Source organism: Lichenostomus cassidix, unplaced genomic scaffold (genome assembly GCF_008360975.1).
Source record: "Lichenostomus cassidix isolate B80296 unplaced genomic scaffold, HeHo_3.0 HiC_scaffold_46, whole genome shotgun sequence".
Classification (NCBI taxonomy): Eukaryota; Metazoa; Chordata; class Aves; order Passeriformes; family Meliphagidae; genus Lichenostomus; species Lichenostomus cassidix.
The window spans coordinates 2250641-2265704 of NW_028147597.1; the positions used below are offsets into that span (position 1 = coordinate 2250641).

General features: G+C 52.1%; 1 protein-coding gene across 1 annotated transcript; it reads left to right on the forward strand.

Annotated features, from left to right (window-relative positions):
• Positions 1-13534: 13534 nt before the first annotated feature.
• Positions 13535-14603, forward strand: LOC146421950 (olfactory receptor 14J1-like). Its single transcript, XM_085046940.1, has one exon. It carries the CDS (start codon positions 13552-13554, stop codon positions 14467-14469), a length of 918 nt encoding a protein of 305 aa, XP_084903066.1. The 5' UTR covers positions 13535-13551; the 3' UTR covers positions 14470-14603.
• The last annotated feature ends 461 nt before the right edge of the window (positions 14604-15064 follow it).

Below are 15064 nucleotides of genomic sequence, written 5' to 3' on the forward strand. Positions count from 1 at the left end.
GGGAGATCACAAGTTAAGATTGAAATTAAAAATAAGTGAAATAATATAAGGAAAAGCACTGACAAAGTCAGATACAACCTAACACCCTGTTAGGGTGGTAGTAGCAGTCTAACTGAAGTAGTCTAGTTGAAGCGGTGATTTTGTGAAGGTTTAGTTTTTAGCTGAAGATCCAGTAGTAGCTCTGGTCCTCTGGGAACCCAGTAGACAGGGCTAGCTCAGGCAGTTCTAAGGCCAGGTTATATCCAGGTGGGAACACCTGGCTCCTCTCTCCTCGGCAGAGCATCTCACAATGAGATAAGTCCATGAGTCACACAGTGGGTCCCTGATGGCCCATTGCCTGTCATGCGGGGTGGGTCATTAGCAAGTGATAATAGCTAACGGATGGTCCATTGCCTGTCATCCGGAGTGGGTGATAGCAGCTAATGGCCCACAGCTGGTGGTAATAGAATACTTAACTACATCAATATTGCAACCTAGGACATACCAGAAGGCCTAATTCAATTTTTGCTATGCCTGTGAACTTTCAGCAGGGAAATAAGGCATCCAGGGGCTGCTTTCCCAGCAAGGATGGTTGGAAGAGAAGAAGAGGACATCTGGTTGAAGGTTGCAGTGACAGAAAAAACAATGACTAAGTCTGGAAATTGGGGTTGGTTTTATGGTAATGGATAAATTGCAATACACATGTAGCAACTGTATATAAGCAATACACTTGTGGAATCAGGTGTCCATGTAAGGTTAGCAGTTATCTCCCATTGGATCTCAATAAATGATAAATTATATGATGAATATATGATGCCCTCTTAAATACTAAACTAGTGTTACGGAGTCTTATTCTGATATTTTGTCAGTTTGGTGAAAGCAGGGCCACACAGAACCATGGAGTCCACAGCGGAACCCCACTGAACCAAGGAAACATTTTGACACTATGGGGTCCCATGGAACCAAGGAGATCATTGCTGACAATACAGAACCCCATGGAACCAAAAGTCCACTGTGACAGAGACGGGCACCATGGAACCATGGGTCCACTGTGACACAGCGGGACCTCATGACACCAAGGAGACCACTGTGACTCTATGGAACCTCATGGAACCAAGAGGCCATTGTGACACTGAAGAGCTTCAAGGAACCAAGGGTCTATTTTGACACAGCAAGACCTCATTGGAACAAAGAACCATTGTAAACAGTATGGAAACCCATGGAACCAAGGGTCCATTGTGACACTGTGGGGCCACATGGAACCAAAAAGCCATTGTAACACATCAGGGCTGCATGGAACCAATGGTCCATTGTTATACTGCAGATCCAAGGTGACCATGGTGAAACTATGGAACCTCCTGGAACCATGGGTCCATTGTGATATAGCAGGGCCTCATGGAATCAAGGTGACCATGTTATGCTAGGGAACCTCATGGAAAAAGGAATCCATGGTGACTCTGCAGAACCAAGGAGACCATGGCTGACAGTACGAAAGCTCATGGAACTAAAAGTCCATTGTGACAAAGCAAGGCCTCATGGAACCAAGGGTCCATGGTGACACTGTGGGGCCACATGGAGCTAAGGAGCCATAGTGACACTGCGGTTCTCCGTGGAGCAAAGGGGCCATTCTGATACTGCCGGGCCTCATAGAACCGAGGCACCAATTGTGACACTGCAGGGCCTCATATAACCAAGGGGCGACTGCAGTATGGCAGGGCCTCATGGAATCAAGGGGACCGTAGTGACACTGTGGAGCTCCATGGGACAAAGGGTCCATTCTGACACCATGGAACCAAGGAGACCACTGTTACATTACAGGACAGCATGGAACCAAGGAAGCCATCATGAGCCAGTGGGGCCTCATGGAACCATGGAGACCATTACGACACTTTGAGGCCTCATGGAACCAAAGGACCATTGTGGCACTGCAGGGCCTCATGGAACCAAAGCCACAACAGTGACACTGTGGGGCTGCCAGGGACCAAGGGAGTGCAGAACCAAGAAGACCATTGTGGCACTACAGGGCCTCATTAAACCATGGAGGCCATTTTTATACTTCAAGACCTCATGGAACCAAGCACTTATAGCACTTCAGGGCCTTGTTGAACCAAGGAGACCATAGTGATCCTATGGGACTCAATGGATCCAAGGAGCCATTGTGACACTACAAGGCCTCATGGAGGCAAGGAACCATAGTGACGCTATGGGGTCTTGTCAGGCCAAGAGGCAATTGTGGCACTGTGTGGCACTACCGAACCAAGGGGACCATTCTGACACTACTGGGCCCCATAGAACTAAGGATTCATCTAACAGTGTGGGGACTCATAGAACAAAAGGTCCATTCTGACATTGTGGGGCCTCATGGAATACTGGAGACCATTATGACACTTCAAGGCCTTGTTGAATCAAGCAGAACCTTGTGTCCATTGTGACAAAGGAGTCCATTGTGACACTACAGGACCGCATGGAAGCAATGAGACCATTCTGACACTGTGAGTCCCCATGGAACTAAGGGTTCATTGTGATACTGTGGTACCGAGGAGACCACTGTGGCCCTTCAAGGCCTCATGGAAGCAAGGTGCCAGTGTGACACAGCTGTGCCTCATGCAACCAAAGGGACACTGTGATCCTGAGGAGCACAATAGATCTGTGGGTCCATTGTGACACTGCAGGACTATATGGAATCATGGACACCACTATGACACTCTGAGGCCTCATGGAACCAAGGGGCCATTTTGTCACTGTGCAGCTCCATGGAACCAAGGAAACCATTTTCACACTGCAAGGCCCCATGGAAAGAAGGGGCCATTGTGACACTACAGGACCCTATGGAAAAAAAGGTTCAGTGACACAGTGGGGCCTTGTGGAACTAAGGATGCAATCTGACACTACAGGGCTGAATGGAAACAAGGGGCAAATGTGACACTGCAGGGCCCCATGGGTCAAAGGGAGCATGGAACATGGAACAGGTCTGGCTTGCTTGGCCTCCCAAAGGCCACCTTTTTGGTGCAGCTGACCATGGCAAGGGTCGCTTCTCATCTGCCCCTTAAACACTGGAGTTCCATGCATTCCTTCTTATGGAGAAGAATCATCCCTTCTCTCCAGGTGCTCATGGCCAAAATTGGTACTCCTCCAAAATTCCCTATATGCCAGGGTTTCTCCCAGACAAAAGCTACCAGAGCAGACAGATTTGGCTGCCTTGGTCTCTGGTGGCCGCCTTCAAAACACTGCCTTCTGCCTTCTGCCTTCAAAACACTGGGGCTCCATGCTTTTCTTCTTATGGTGATGACTGGTCTTTCTCATCCAAGCAGGAATTAGGAAAGACAGACAACATGTTGGAAAGTAACCCTCAGAAATTTGCCTCTTGCCATGGTGAAAAAAAGAACGTTAGAACTCAGCAGCTAAAGGCTCGCTGAGTAGAACATTACAAAAATGACCTTGGCCAAAATCAGGGACATGGAAATTCATTTGCCAAAAATCATGTCCGACGAAACAAGCACTTCCCAGGGTTTATCTACATTGAAACACTCAAGACTTTCCCATGCCCCCCTCCCCTGCCTCCACTCCTGAGTCCATCCAACCTGTCCTGCCACAAGTATCCAGGTTCTCTTTGCTGTTCTTCCGTGGAACAAGACTGTCATCTAGAGCCCTTTTCTGGTAATTTTGGGGAGGGGGCTTTTGTTACTTTATCAGAAAATAAAGTAACAAAGTCCTCTAGGTCAACTCTTGCAGCTTGCCCTCCTTCAGTGCCTGTGTGGTCCAATTCTGCTGAGTCCCAGATTTCTACCTTACAGCTTTAATTATCGTTATGAGAACTCAGCCATTTCTAGTTAAAAGATAACTGAGATCTTCTCTACTTTAACAATACTCTAATAAATTTAATCTCTTAGCTAAACAATCCTCTACTGATTAATCTCTCTAGTGTATATAGGCTTTGGAAATTACACCTCACCAGGTGCGATGCATTAGTCAAGCATTCTGGAGTGTCTAGGCCTTAAAAGTTACTCCCTAATTTTCTCAGGGTGTTTATCTTGTTAAACTAAACACAGATCTAGACTGAAAACATCTGAAATAGCAAAGTCACAAAACCATCAATTCCTTAACTCACTACAGCACAGCTCCCTAAAGGACTACAAGATTCATAACTAAATATAACTCCTTGTCAATGGTCTGAGTTCCCTAAAGTAAGGAGGTTCTCCTTCCACCATCTCTACTGCTACCATCCCAAGTGACCAGATGTCCACCTTGGGGCCCTGAGCACCACTGCTCCCAGCAGGGGCCATCCTGTGAGCAGTCCCTACCACAGAACTCCATTTATTCTGTTCAAGGCCAAACTGGGCAGAGAGGCCAAAATCAGCTGAGGACAAAAACAAATCCTGCTAAAAACAGCTGGAATGATGAAAAGAAACACAAGAATTCCCCACTCTCAAGCTGACAGTGTCCTGTGGAATGGTGCTGGAAAAGTGGCTGTGCTGTTTCCTCAGAGCTGTAGCCAAGGAAAGATGGAAGTGGCCACTTAGAGAAACCCTCAAGGTTCATTTAGTGGCTTTGATTTATTCACTTGAAGCTGCAGCTTGGAACTCTGTTCCTCTGGAAGGGACACACACAAACCAAAGCCACTCCTGACACCCTGCTTCTCTCCAGACCTCTCAGCACTGGGCAGCTTCTCTCAGCTCACAGCAGGGCTCTGTGCACTCCCACAAGGAGAACTTCAGATCTGCACCACTCAGAAGCAGCCCCACACCCCACAGCCTGCAAAGCAAACCAGCCAGCACACGGGTTCTGAACTGCCCCCTCTGCTCCCCCTAAGAACGTTTGGTTTTGCTGGGTTGGTTCCCCCTGCCCCAGCCCCAGCCCAGGGCCAGGAGGTGGCACAGGTTGTCAGCAGGACCAGGAGCCACCTCCAGTTCCACAACATCCACCCCCACACAGCCCCCTGTGCCAAACAGCAACTTGGCAGTGGCTGAAGAATGAATCCCAACCCCAGCAAAGGGGAACCTCTGGTGCCCAGCCAGGCCCTGGGGCTGGGCTCACCTGACAACCAGCTGATTGTCAGGTAGATCATGGCCTTGAGGAACAGCCCCAGCCAAAGTCCATCAGCTTAGCCACACCCGTGGCCAGCTCCAGAATGATGTTCTCAGGCTTCACAACTGCAGGACCCTGCAGCTGGGGCAGAGCCACATGGCCTCCAGCACCTGGGGGAACAGCCCTGGGGTCACCTCCTCCAGCAGGAACCTCTGCTCCCTCAGGAATCATGGAGGGCCTGTGAGCACTTAAGACACTCCACCAGCATTGTGGAGCTGTTGGGGAGACCTAATCACTCCAGGAACTGAAGGCTGATGCAGGAAGCCACAGGAGAACACCCTGATGAGCAGCACCAGCCCTAGAGGCAAACAGGGGCGTTGGACTGTAGCGTGACCACGATGCCATCAGTGGAACTAGTGCTGCAAGGAGGTCCGGTAGCCCCCATCCAGGGGATGCCCCAGTGCCCCCCTTCCCCTCCCCACCGGGGCTGGGCATTCCCCAGCTGGGATGCTCTGTGTCCCCTGGTGACCCCACGCCCATTCCCCCTTCACTGTCCAGGCTTCCATATTCCTGGGCCTCAGCTCATCCCTGCCCATCCCAGCTCAGCTTCTCTCTCTGGCCCCAGTCTCTCACCAGCTCAGCCCACCGGGAGATGTGATCCTGGGCCATGTGTTGATCTCTCCCTGCAAGCCCAGGGGAGCAGCAGGCTGAGCCATCTGCTGCTCATCCACCAGCCCCTCCAAGCCCCTCTTCCTCCATCCCCTCCACTCCTGCCACTCACCAGGGTGCCCAAGGGGTCCCTGAGCTGCAGCTGCTGCTCCCCAGCCTCGGGACCACCCAGTTCTGCTTCTAAATGGGCTCCTCCATCTTCCCTGTGTGCAGGACCCAGCCATCCCCAACCGCCCCAGGCTGGGCTTCCCGACCCACCCTGGGCACTGGCAGTGCAGGGCTGCACTCGGGCAGCTGCCCCATGCAGGAGGCTCCCTACTCCCCACCATTCCGGGGCTGGTCTGGCAGCTGCTGGAATCTGGAGTTTGGAGCACTCTGTGCAACAAGGAGGAATTCTGGGGTTTGAATTTCCAGGCTTGAGACACTGGCGCTGCTGTTATCAGTCATGCCCTGAAGGGCTGGAGCACAGAGAATGGAGCCAGAGCCAGAGCCCAGATCTGCAGGGAGCCCAGGAGACCCTCGTGCCAGGAACATTCCCCTCAGCTTTTCCATGGCCAGGAGGGAGCAGCAGCCAACAGGATGAGCCGGAATGTGCTGACCACAAATTCCCTACGTGTCCCAGGAATCTGTGTTTTGGCCATGCTGGTCCTCGTCCATGCAGGGAGCAGAGCCCTCCACAGCCAGGCAGGGATTGCAGCTCGCTGCCCTGGCTCTGTGCTCCCCACTCCAGCCCCCACTGACACCCTGCTGTCCTCATTGTCCCTCACAGGTGACCTGGAGCTCTTCCTGCTGCCCCTCCCTGGGAACACAGAGCCTGTCCTGGCCCTGCTGGCACAGCTGCCCCTCATCAGTGCTGCCAGCCCTGTGGCCACACACCCTCCTGCCCTGGCAGGGCTCAGCCCAGGCCCTTCCCAGGTCCTGATGCCCTAGGGCAGGGCTGGGAGAAGGTGGCAGCAGCCCTGAGGGCAGCTGGAGCTCCACAGCTCCTGGGCTGGATTCTGCTGTCAGTTCTGTCCTTCCCACTCGCCAAACCCCCATGGCTGCTCCATCTTAGAGCTGCTCAAGATCCCTTTCAAGGCCATCGAGTCCAACTTGTGACCAATCCCCACCTTGTCACCCAGCCCAGAGCACTGAGTGTCACATCCAGTCATTCTTTGGACACTACCAGCGATGGAGACTCTACCACCTCCCTGGGCAGCCCCTTCCAAGGCCTGACCACCCTTTCCTGGCCAACCTGAACCTTCCCTGGCACAGCTTGAGGCCCTTTCCTCTTGTCCTGTCACCTCTTGCCTGGGAGAAGAGCCTGACCCCTACCTGGCTACAACCTCCTGCCAGGGAGTACAGCAGGATTCTTCCTTTCTTGGACCCTCTCCTCCTCTTTGCTTTCCAAAACAAAAGATGAGTCATGGGAGGACTATAAAGAAATCCCACATCAGGATTTGGGATTGGATGTTCATCCATTTCTTCTGTCTACAGGGACAACTAAGTGTCTCCCTCCTCCCCTGCCCAATATCCAACAGCAGATAGTCCACAGGCCAGCGTTCCTCTCCCTGGGAACACCATGAGGGAAGTTTGATGACTTCTGCAGCACTGAGAGAGGAGAAGGCAGGAACTCTCATTTCTTTCTTTTCCATGCCTAAGGAGACTCATGCAATGGTAAAAGGAGCTGTTAGTGGAGCTGCCCTGCAGGGCTCCAGCCCAGAGCAGAGGCTTTGGGGAGGTCAGGTGTGGTCCCACCTGCAGGTTGGGCTCTCTCCTGGGTCAGTCAGGGGCTGCTGGTGTGGGGCAGCCAAGCAAAGAGGAACTGTCCCAACAGTGGTGAAGTTTGGCAACAACTGTGAGACACAGGCCAGAGACAGCAATAATGACAGGTTAAAGGTGTGTCAGAAACAGGGCTAATTCTCCTCAAATCGCTTCTCAAAATGCAGCAATTTAGTCTGTGGCATTGCTAGAAGTGTGTGACCTACATTGTTTCCCTGAATTCAATAAACCTCTACCATAGATGGATACCATTTCCTTGGAATGGACAAAAGAATGTGTGCAAGACTCATGCGCCTTCCTACTTTCTCTGGTCTGAGGGCAAAAGTATCTTTTCCTGTTCAGCTGTGCTGCTCCTTTGCACTCTGGTGGCTCAAACAGTGGAAACAGGAACTTCAAACCATTGTAAGGACTTGGGAAATTTCAGTGAGAATAGATTATCTGGAGCTACACTTGATCTGTCTTCTATCACTCAGTGGACTTGGAGCAGATTCTTCATAAATGATGCATGGGAAGGAGTAAATATGGAGTAAATCTGATTTTTCTACTTGTGTGATGTAATTCAGCCTTGAAAAGGAGTGATGCTTTTAGCCACCGGTGTATACACGTGTCTAAAGTACGTGAATTATCTGGTAGTTCCACATTTATCCTGAAGCTTTGTACTCAACTGCTGATTTTTTCCTGATGTTGCTCATTTTAGCTTCAATATTTGCAAAATAATGCAGGTAAGAGGAAACAAGAAATTTAAAAGTTTTAAAAAAACAAGATCAACCTCTGACAAAACTGCAAGAAAGGTTTGGGGATTTTTTATTGTATAGGTTTTTTCATTAATTATTTTGCCAGTAGATATGTTGCTCTTAACTACTTCTTTATGCCTTTTGAACACAGATATTTATAATGACTTCTTTTAGTATTTTTTTTGCCTTTTGAACCCCATGGTACAACAGACTAGTTGTTCAATCAAAATTAGTTTTCTATCCCAAACAGACTGAAAAAAATATAGTTTCTTTATCCCAAAGACACTAAACTCTCTGTGTTTTGTGTCCCATCTCACACAACCGGTCCCTCTATCTCCACAGGGGATTTCTGCCCAGGGCAGCCGTGTGGCAATATTGACACCCCGAGCACAGCCTTTCGGGCCGCTGTGAAGGCATTTGGAACTGCACGGACGTTCTTCAGCAGCAGTGCCTGTCTTTAGTTTCTCTGTGTTTATTCCCTCTATCTTCATCCTCTCTGTCTCTCTCCCCTGCCCAGCCGAGCAGAGCTGGCGGGAGCCGCGCTCCCCTCAGCGCCCCTGAGCAATGGCGGCAGCAATGGCGGCGCCGCTCCCTCAGTGCTGCCCCGGGGCCGAGCGGGCGCCCTTTGGCGCCGAGACGGGACCGCGGCTCCTCCGGCATTGCCCCGCTCGGCCATGGCCGCCCCCGCCGAGCCCGGGCACTCGCCCGGCTCCAGAGAGCCGCCGGCGCTGCTGCGGCTGAAGTGCAAACGCCCTGCGCGGAGGAGCGACCCCGCCGCCGCCGCTGCCCCCGAGCCCTTCTCCAGCCCGGACAAGGCGCCGCAGCGGGCGGGGAGCCCTCGGCAGCGCCCTTGTGGCAGCCGCACCGAGCCCCGGCACCGGGCTGTGTCCCCGGGGCGCCGCAGAGCCCAGGGCACACACGGGCAGGGCACTCGGCGCCATCGCCCCCAGCCCCGCAGCCCCTTTGGAACCGGCCCGGGGCTCGCCCTGCCTCCTCCAAGGCCCTGCTGGGCTCCAGCTGTTGCTCAGCGCTGCGTGGGGATCTTGTGCTCGGCCCGAGCGGGCTTTGTTTGCAGCCAGGGGTGCTGAGGGTCACTCGAGAAATGTCACTGCAAGGGCAGTTTTTGAAATTATCAGCCCAGTGCTTCCTTTGTGCTGTCCTTTACGGTGTTGTTTTATTCCACCTTTAGAGCCTGGCTGTGAAGAGAAGCTCCCCAGGAGAGCAGAGCCTGCTGAAACATTCGACATCTTCACCCTAAGCAAGGGATGAAAGAGCACACAGTGCTGAAAAGATTCCAGCTGTTATCAGGGCACACAGAATGCTGAAGTGTTTAACTTGGTATTTGGTGGTCCATGTCTGTATAAAAGAATGCCCTAAAATGTCAGCTTTTAAGAAAATGTCCTAGGCTGATGTTTCCAGTGCTGGTGACAGTCTTTTAAACCCAGCCTTCTGCCTGACCTCTCTGCTGTTATATTTCCATGGACAGAGGTTGTTATCTTTCAACCCTTCCCATGGGCAGGCTGTGTTCAGCCATCTCCAGGACAGCAGGGCCACATCCCACATCACTGTGATCTGGGAAGACAAAATCCATCATTCCAGATGTCCTCCACTTCCTTTTTACCATAAATTTGCTCCTGGCAGTGGGGTTTGTGCAGAAAAAGGAGACCACTCTGACACTTCAAGGTACATGAAACAAAGGAAACCATTGTGATGCAGCGGGACCACATGGAACCAAGGGTCCATTGTGACACTACAGGACCTCATGGAACCAAGGAGACCATGCTGACACTGTGGGGCCCCATGGAACCACATATGCATTGTGAAACAGTTTGGGACTTCATGGTCCCAGTTGTCCATTGTGACAATGCATGACCAAGGAGACTGTGGTCTTGCTCACTGTTTATGCAAAACTTTTGTATTCCTAATCAAATCAAGGAGGCAATTGTTACCCAGCTAGGCTTTGTGGAACCAAGGAGACCATTGTGACACTGCAGATCCAAGAGAACATGGTGACTCTACGGAACCTCATTGAATCATGGGTTCATTGTGACACTTTAGAATTAAGGAAAGCATTTTTGACAGTGTGGAACCTCATGGAACCAAGGGGCATTTGTGACACAGTGAGGCCTTGTGGAACCAAGGAGTCCAAATGTCTAAAACATTACTTGCAGGGTTCTGCCTTGGGGAAGGGGAATCGTCTTGGTGGCAGCTTGGGATTAGCACATACTTGAGGAGGGTGTCTGTTTCCAGCGGGGAAACTTAAGAGTTTTAGATTGCTTCAAAGAAAAAAAAAAAAGGAAAAAACCCCTCTTTGCCTGTGTACAGCCAGTTCTCTAAGCAAAGCTGGTGCCAGGTGAGTGAGGAGAGACAGCATGGGGTTGGGGAATGTGGAGCAAGGTTGTCCACACTGGGTCAGACCTCAAGGCACAGCTTCTCTGACCAGACCAGACCTCCTGAGGAGAGACCCTGGATCAATATCAATCACAGAATGCTGCAATCACCTCTTCTCTAAAGAGAACAGTAATAAAATACATGCTTTAAAATAGGAATATGTATTTCTTACAAGCTCTTTGAAATATTTCTCCATAACTGTAGTAGGAAACCTTCCTAATGAACTGCATTAGACCAGAGGGAAATCGAGGCACAGCCATGGTTTGTCAGGACTTGCTTAATCCTAATGAGCCCTGTGGTGCATTTGGTGCTGAGCCCTTGAGCCTCAGGGCTTGAGAGGAGATTTCACAAACCTTTCCAGGAGTCAAAGTCAGAAGAAAAACCCAAAGTGTCTCCAAGCACTAATGGTTCCCACTAAGGTCCATCCCCAACACAGGCTCCTCCTGGACTCCTTGGAGGAGAGAATTGGAGGCCATGATTGCACAAAAACCTCTCAGAGAATCAGTGTGGGAAGGAAAAAGGAAAATACCTTGAAAAAATTAAGTACTCGAGACATTAATGAGGCCACTGAGTGTCATTACTAACAAGGGCTCTCAAGGGATTAATTAAAGCAGATAATTGGAGGCCATAATTACACAAACCTCTCAGAGACTCAGGGACAAAAAGAAGGACTTTAATAAACCCTGAGTACCTTGAAGCATTAATGAGCCCCACTGAGTGTTGTTACTGACAGAGAATCTCAAGGGACTCATTACAGCAGATAATTGGAGGCCATGATTGCACAAAGCTCTCAGAGACTTCAAGGCAAAAGTAAAAACTCAAAGTCCTTTGACAAACCTGCAGTCCCTGGGAGCATGAAGGAGCCCTCAGGGCCATTCCTGACCAAGGCTCCCCAGGGACTCCTTCCAGCAGATCCCTGAGGCCACTGGGACAGGTGGGTAGGGGGGGTGCTGAGGTCAGGACAAGGGGGTGACAGTGCCCAGCCTTGCTGGGGCTGTGCCAGGAGGTCCCAGTGCCTCAGGACAAGGTGTCTCCTCACAGCTCTTGGTGGTATAGAAGCTGCTGTGCCCAAGGGCACCAAGACTTGGCTTCTGTTTGTCCCACCCTGTCATCACTGCCTCCAAATTCTTCCTCTAACTGGAACCTGGGGACACTTTCTAATTCATGTTCCTCATTGGGACCCATTAAAACTTCCAGAAACATTGACATTTGATTCTAACTTTGAATTCGTGAGAGGTTTCTGTAACTCCCTCCCAGGGACTGATGTCCAGGGCCTCAGCACCAAAACCCCAAGAGGGTCATTAAAGTCCTTGTGCTGTTGCTGTGCTGCTGAGCTGGGCTGGGCTCCTGGCACAGAGGGATCTCCTGGCAACCAAGAAGAGCTTCAAAAAGACATTTCTCCTGAGGAGCAGTTTCTCTCCCAGCCCAGCAGGGCTGAGTGTGCTGCCTGCAGGTACCTGAGAGGAGTGAAGCAGAGAGAGGCTTAAAGCAACTGGAAGGACAATTCTGAGCTTATTCATGGAGAAATCTTCACAGCTTCTGACACAGTAAGTCTCTGGCTGCAGGGATCTTCTAAAGCTGACACATGACAGCACTGATATGACTGTAAGGATGGCTCTGCTGGTGTTTCTGGGTTGGGGGAGGATGTGCTGCAGAGCGGGGCTGCCCTGGGCACTGTCAGAGGGACAGGGCAGGACAGCTCCTGCTGCCAGGGATGGCTGCAGGCTGGGAAGGTGGGGGTGCAGCCAGGGGTGCCCAGGGCTGTCCTGCAGAGCAGCTCCTGCAGCCCTGAGGGCTCTTTGCCAGGGCAGGGGATCTGCCAGCTGCCCTGAGCAGCAGAGCTCTTGTGTCCCCTGGCAGCCAGCACAGCCCTCAGCCCGGGGGCTCGGGGCCCTCAGTCCCCTCCTGGGCCGGCAGAGCAGCACCAGAGATGAAGGGCATCTCTCCTGCCATTGCCCATTCCCTGCTGACCAGGGCCTGAGGGCGACTGTCCTGCACTGCTGCTGCCTGCAAGGGGCTGTGCAGGGCTGGGCAGGGAAAGGCTTTTCCTCAGGGCTCGGCTGTCTCTCTCCTTGCCTTGCTCAGCTGCTCGTGGCATTGCTGACAGGCTCTCTGGCAATGGCAGTTGCAGCTGCAGGGTCAGGCGCAGCCCTTGGGGCTCCTCCTGTGCAGGGTGAGCACAGCAATGAGGTGTCCCAGCTCCCTCTGCCCTGGGCAGCTCTGGGCAGGGCAGGCTGGCAGGCTGGCAATGAAATGACTCTTCTCAAGCAGTTCCATGGCCAGGACCCTTGCTGTGTCCTCGGGGTGTCCATCCAAGCTGTGAGCTGCCTTCCAGGGGACACTGGGGGACAGGAGTGTCCTTGGCCAGCAGTGGGGCTGAGACTCTGAGAAAGGCTGAGCCATTTGGCTCTGCTGTGAGTCCCTCTGCTCTCAGCTGTGTCAGGGTGATTTTCAGGGGAACACAGGGACTGCCCTTGATCTCAGAAAGGGCAGCTGGGAACAGATGGAGCACCAGAGCAGCTCCCCTCACCCTTCACTGAGTTACAGCCAATCCTCTTGCCTTGCACAGTTCTCTCTGTTCTCCCTGAGCACAGCAGGAAATCCTCTCAAACTGCCTTTGGCTGTCACTGTTCCTCAGCCCTGGGACAGGAGATGCTGCCAAGCTCCTCTGCCTTAGGGGCAGTTTGGTCTGATGAAGTCCAACCCAGGACTGGTCCCTGTCCCCCATTCCCATGACCAAACTGCTGCAGAGCAGAGCTGACTCCTCGGTGTCCATGGGCAGAGCCACTGCTTGTCACAGCAACAGGGCCAGATCCCAGCAGAGCTGCAGGCATGGGGCTGGAGGAAGAGCTCTGAGAAAAGGGAAATTGGGTGAAACAGAGTCGGAGGGGCAGGGCTGGGAGAAAGGGCTGGGACATTGCTCAGGAATGTCTCGCCTAACTTCTCACTGTCCTTTTCTCCCTGAACAGGTTCCCATGGCCAGAGGCTCAAAATGTCCAACAGCAGCTCCATCAGCCACTTCCTCCTCCTGCCATTCGCAGACACACGGCAGCTGCAGCTCCTGCACTTCTGCCTCTTCCTGGGCATCTCCTTGGCTGCCCTCCTGGCCAACAGCCTCATCATCAGCGCCGTAGCCTGGAACCACCACCTGCACACCCCCATGTTCTTCTTCCTGCTCAACCTGGCCCTCAGCGACCTGGGCTTAATCTGCACCACTGTCCCCAAAGCCATGCACAATTCCCTCTGGGACACCAAGGACATCTCCTACTCAGGATGTGCTGCACAGCTATTCCTGTTTGTCTTTTTTGTTTCAGTAGACATTGGTCTTCTTACCATCATGAGCTATGACCGCTATGTGTCCATCTGCAAACCCCTGCACTATGGGACCCTCCTGGGCAGCAGAGCTTGTGCCCACATGGCAGCAGCTGCCTGGGCCTGTGGCTTTCTCAATGCTCTGCTGCACACAGCCAATACATTTTCCCTGCCCCTGTGCCATGGCAATGCCCTGGGCCAGTTCTTCTGTGAAGTGCCCCAAATCCTCAAGCTCTCCTGCTCACACTCCAAACTCAGGGAACTTGGGCTTCTTGTGGTTAGTGTCTGTTTAGGGTTTGGTTGTTTTGTGTTCATTGTTTTCTCCTATGTGCAGATCTTCAGGGCTGTGCTGAGGATCCCCTCTGAGCAGGGACAGCACAAAGCCTTTTCCACATGCCTCCCTCACCTGGTTGTGGTCTCCCTGTTTTTCGGCACTGGCATTTTTGCCAACCTGAAGCCTCCCTCCATCTCCTCCCCATCCCTGCATCTGACAGTGTCAGTTCTGTACTCAGTGGTGCCTCCAGTACTGAACCCCCTCATCTACAGCCTGAGGAACCAGGGGCTCAAGAATGCCCTGAGGAAAATGACCATTTTGTAGTCAAACAATAAAGTGCCTGATTTCTCCTGCATACCATTCAGCATGTAACTCTTTATAGGCCCAGACAGCTTTTTGCTATGTGTCTTTTTTGTTGTTGTCTTTGGTTGGGGTTTTTTGGGTTTTTTTTTTCCTTGTGTTGTTTTCAATAAAGGGATCTCATTAGTCATTTGATCATATTGCTACATCAGTAATTGCTTTTCTTGTGTTAAGCAGAGACATTGGGGAGCCATGATGCCTGTTCATTTATGTAATATAAATTGTCCTGCTCTGCCCGGTGTGTCCAAGTTGCTTCCTGAGCCATTCTCTCTCTCTGCAGGGGCAGTGCCTGTGAGCAGAGGTGGAGGGAAGAGACTCCCAGCACAGCAGCACAGCCAGGGACAATGGCCTTGGCTCTTCCCACATCTGCTCTTCCCAACTCCACACTCCCCTTCCCAGCCCTTCTGTGTATGTAAGGCCTGAGTGCTCTGGCAGCTTGGTCACAGCCCTGCTGTGTGTCTGTGCTGTGAGCACAGGCAGGGACAGGCCATGGGCACTGCAGGGACACAGCTGGGCTCCACCACAGCAGTTCCAGCAGCAAAGGGCATCTCCTGAGGGC

Bases quoted from the DNA above. Each gene is read 5' to 3' on its own strand.
- LOC146421950 (XM_085046940.1), top strand. From the start codon at position 13,552: ATGTCCAACAGCAGCTCCATCAGCCACTTCCTCCTCCTGCCATTCGCA.